Source organism: Triticum aestivum, chromosome 6B, assembly GCF_018294505.1.
Source record: "Triticum aestivum cultivar Chinese Spring chromosome 6B, IWGSC CS RefSeq v2.1, whole genome shotgun sequence".
In the NCBI taxonomy this organism is placed as follows: Eukaryota; Viridiplantae; Streptophyta; class Magnoliopsida; order Poales; family Poaceae; genus Triticum; species Triticum aestivum.
Window position 1 is genome coordinate 591305670 of NC_057810.1, and position 4421 is coordinate 591310090.

Here is a 4421-nt window from a genome sequence, read left to right on the forward strand (position 1 = left end):
ACTCTCGCGAAAAAAAAACGCGTTTTTTTGCGGAAAAAAATTCGAATTTTTTTTGATCAAAAAACTAGGGAAGACCGGTGGGAAACCAAAACATAAAAAAACCCAGAAAAAAAACCATTTAAAAAGCCGAAACCCGTGCGAAAAAATTAAAAAAATGAAATTCAGAGGGAACGCCCAGAGCACGACACGTGACGAATTACTGAGAGCGCGTCAAGTAGAGCTGAGCGTTGCGAGACTTCCGAAGGAGCGTTCGTTAATTAGTTGCTCTCCTGTAACCCAGCCGGTCTGTTGCTGAAGCTGGGCCAGAAGACAAGACAGGCCGGTCCCTGCAACTTTAAAACAGGCGTGATCTGGGCTCGGCGCTGAAGCTGGGCCAAAAGACAAGACAGGCCGGTCCCTGCAACTTAAAAACAGGCGTGATCTGGGCTCGGCGCTTGTGTTTGTATTGCTTATATGGGCTGGAGAATAGGAGCCCAAATGGTGGATTAAACGATAGCATGATACATTATGGGCAGTTGATCATTAAACACTCAAAGGAAAAAACAGTGATCATCTGCTTGGCAAGAACTCTATTGTTCTGATCACACGGTATCATTTCTGACAGTACCCAACAACACAAAAACATTCAATTCCGAGTCGTTGTAAAGTCGCATCTAAAGAATGCGGGGAACAAAAGGAGTGGAACACACTGGTGACCAGAATTTTATCCCCGTTTAATCTTTCAGGCCGTAGCCTATATTTTTCCTACATTTCCCTGTTACAAGCTGCAATGGCTTCAAAAGAAGCGGAGGAGAAGCTACAAACTGCAGCAAACTCCTTACATCTCAAAGTTACAGGTGCTCAATAGTATGTGAAGTTAACCCACTTCTTTGGCGGGAGAAATGCATGTTCGACGAGTGAGGATGCCTCAGACCACCGCTGCAAAATAAAGCCTGCATGCCCATTCAAGATAAAGGATCGACATTAGAGCAGTGTCTTCGGAATAATGCCTTTTTTTTAGTGCTACTTGTGAAAATAGCAAATGTTTGCTTACAATGGTTACCGTCTTACTGATCCATGCCGTCAAGCTTCTGTCTATACTTGGCCAAACTCTGCAGTCAAAATTTGATTTCTTCAGATTCAAATTATGGAACATTTAAAAAGCTAGCATATTCATCTATCCAAACTAAATAACAACTACTGGTGAATTTTAAGTACTGATCTGCACACATATAACTATATAAGAAAAATGATGAATCCCACTTCGCCTCAAAAACTACTCTTGCTGTTTTATAGTTTTGCTTGGAGTAAAAGAAAAGATACCGTTAGTTGCTTTAGCTTCTGATTATAGTTGTGCATATAGTAGTAAGCTTTAAATGTCAGATGATGGTCAAGATATGTTAATGAACATGAAATCAGCATTTTGTTGCACCCAATTCGTTCTAGTTAGAAAATACTGAGAAGACTCTTACCTTTGTATAAGCATAGACGCCTGCCTCAGAAGGTCCTGCGGGACTGCCCCGCCTGATAAATTTCCCTTCCTTAAATATATACAGCATAGGAATGCCAGTCGACAACTCAAGGCTTATTACCTAAGTAAAAAGTCTTAACGCATTAGTATCTATCTCACTAAAACATGGCTGACTGGAAATCGTAGATAAACTAGATACATCACCTCTTGAGAAGTCAACTTGTCCAGATGCATTATAATTGAGCGGAGTGAATTCCCATGGGCAGCAATCATAACATGCTTTCCAGACACAAGCTGAGGTATAATCTGCAGGTCAAAATATATGATGGTTACAGTCCTCTAAAAATGTTACAAACTGGGAACGGCAAATCAAAGCTGAATGCAGACTGCTGATTTTATATCACGTTAGGTGATAACAGATGACAGAAAAGCAGAAACTGATATGTATTCAGAGGCAAGAGACAGCTAAACCATCTACAACCAAAGGTCCAAACTAAATTAACAGCACTGAAACATATCCTTACTTGCTCTTTGAAATAAGAAACTGCTCTCTCTGCACACATCTCTAGGCTCTCTCCATTTGGGGGAGGAATGTCATAACTACGACGCCATTCATGAACTTGTTCTTTGCCAAACAGATCAGCCGTTTCTTGCTTGTTAAGGCCTTGCAGTTCACCATACCTTTGAGACACAGCATTAGTTTATACTCCCTCCGTCCCAAAATTCTTGTCTTAGATTAGTCTAGATACGGATGTATCTAATACCAAAACGTGACTTGATACATCCGTATTTAGACAAATCTAAGACAAGAATTTTGGGACGGAGGGAGTATCTTATATGCATAATTAGAAATATAATTATGAAACAACCGTTATAAGATATTAGCGAACCCTTACATTCGTTCATTCAACTGCCAAGCTGTTATTACAGGAATGGACTGCTTCTTTGTCTCCTCGCTGTATACCTGACTCCACTGGTGTGCCCGTTCGCTCTCCTTGTGCACAATAATTGGAACCTGGTATAAACACAGACATGAAGACCTCTAAATATAATGCTAATTGATTCAAAATATCCAGATACAGTATGCTTCCACTACAAATCAGATAGAGAAAAAAAAAGGTAGAGAACCTTCTTACGACGGTGCTGCATCATGGCAAGCATAGCGGTCATCTGAGCACGGATTAGTGATGATGTGTATATAACATCAACTGGGATATTGCATATCCTTTTACCCGCCTCGATCGCCTCATTGACACCCTTGGGGGTCAGGGGCACATCGACGCAGCCAGTAAACAGATTTTTCTCGTTCCACAATGATTCCCCGTGCCGAATCAATATCAGTGCAGCCTCACCTACAAGCACAAGAAGAATTTGATGTTACAGCAGGCGAAACAGAACGTACCGCTGCAGAGCCTGATATAACTTAAGAAGATTACTTGATTTTTTGGGGTTGCTGCCGCTTTCGGGGCTTGACGGTAGCTTAGCCGGTTCAATCACTGAAGATTGTGAATTCGACGCGCAAACCAAGCCCAGTTTCCGGCTGCTGGGGCAGCAACTCGTTGTAGAAACAAAGCGCACATTGCCAGCCCTCCTGTCGGAGCTGAAGCTGGCGGAAGCGCACCGAGGTTTGACGGAGATGAGCGCATGCTGAGACGTGCACGCGGCCATTCTGCTCCGCACCAAGACAAGAGAACACCAAGGTTAGCAAACCCTCCCATGGTCGATTGAGCAATCAGTGCACGCATCGAATCAAAATAAGCACGCAAAAGAGAACAACGAAGAGCAATAGCGAGCAAAATCGCGCTCCCCTGATTGGATTCCGAGCTGCAAACCGCGCCACGAATTGCGTCCACGCGGAAGGGGGGAAAGTAGCGGGGGGAGGGGCGATGCGGCACGTACATGGGCGGGGCGGGAGAAGAGCGCCTCGGCCTCGGGGAGCTGGACCGGGGGAGCGGAGGGCCGCGTTTTATAGGCGCGGACGTCCCAACGGGTCGGGGAAACCGAGCGCGGCTTCCTCGGCGAGATCTGCGGCGGCGGCGGGTCGCGGTCGCGGAGATCGCCGGGGGCTGGCGGCGACGAAACCAAGGAACGGACAAGACAACGGGATGGAAAGACTATTTTTGTTCGGGCCGTTCTTGTGCGGGCGTGTGCGGTTGCGGCGCGGTTGGTTTGGCCGTGCGCGTGCGTGGGTCGGAGGCGGGTTTTATAAATGGTGACCGGGTTTGGTTGGTCCAAGCTGAGGACCGTGACATGGGTTGGTACCGGTCTTCTAGCAATTTTAGCCGCTTTGTGAGCACACGAAAATGTGCGTAAATTCACGCGATTGCTTTTATAAAATTTCCTTTTTGCGAGAAAACTTTTCATCTATTCATGAACTGTAAGGCAATAAAAAAACACTAGAAGTAAAATTTACATCTAGGTTCGTAAACTATCTAGCGACGATTACAAACACTGGAGCGAGTCGAAGGCGCGCCGCCGTCATCGCCCCTCCCTTATCGAAGCCGAGCATACATTATTGTAGTAGACAGTCGGAAAGTCGTCGTGCTAAGGCCTCATAGGACCAGCGCACCAGAACAGTAACCACCGCCAATGAAGAGAATCATAGATCGAAAGGATTCAACCTGCACACACATAGATGTAGATGGACGAAGGACGGGTCCAGAAGGATCCACCGAAGATAAACGCCGACCGGATCCTACGAGATCCGCCGGAGACACACCTTCACACGCCCTCCGACGACACTTGAAGCATCACCGGGACGGGGCTAAGCGGGAAAAACCTTATTTCATCTTCAAGAAGCCACCGCTGTCTCATCTTCTTGACCATGGCACAAACTCTAACAAAACTCAAAAAAACACCTAGACACGGAGCCCTCCCGCCGGTAAGGGTCGGAATCCACCATGCCTCCATGGTCCAAGGTCCATAGGAGACGAAGTGGACCGGCGGCGGTGCCGGCGAGAGGCACGGAAAC

General features: G+C 46.1%; 1 protein-coding gene across 1 annotated transcript; it reads right to left on the bottom strand.

The window, feature by feature from the left end:
- Positions 1–612: 612 nt before the first annotated feature.
- Positions 613–3615, bottom strand: LOC123138197 (2,3-bisphosphoglycerate-dependent phosphoglycerate mutase 1). Its single transcript, XM_044558127.1, has 9 exons — positions 3350–3615; positions 2887–3119; positions 2579–2802; positions 2347–2465; positions 1975–2131; positions 1655–1756; positions 1452–1571; positions 1034–1091; positions 613–932 (listed from the first exon to the last, which is right to left on the bottom strand). The coding sequence occupies exons 2-8, from the start codon at positions 3116–3118 to the stop codon at positions 1047–1049; spliced, it is 999 nt and encodes a 332-aa protein (XP_044414062.1). The 5' UTR covers position 3119; positions 3350–3615; the 3' UTR covers positions 613–932; positions 1034–1046.
- Between the last annotated feature and the right edge of the window lie 806 nt (positions 3616–4421).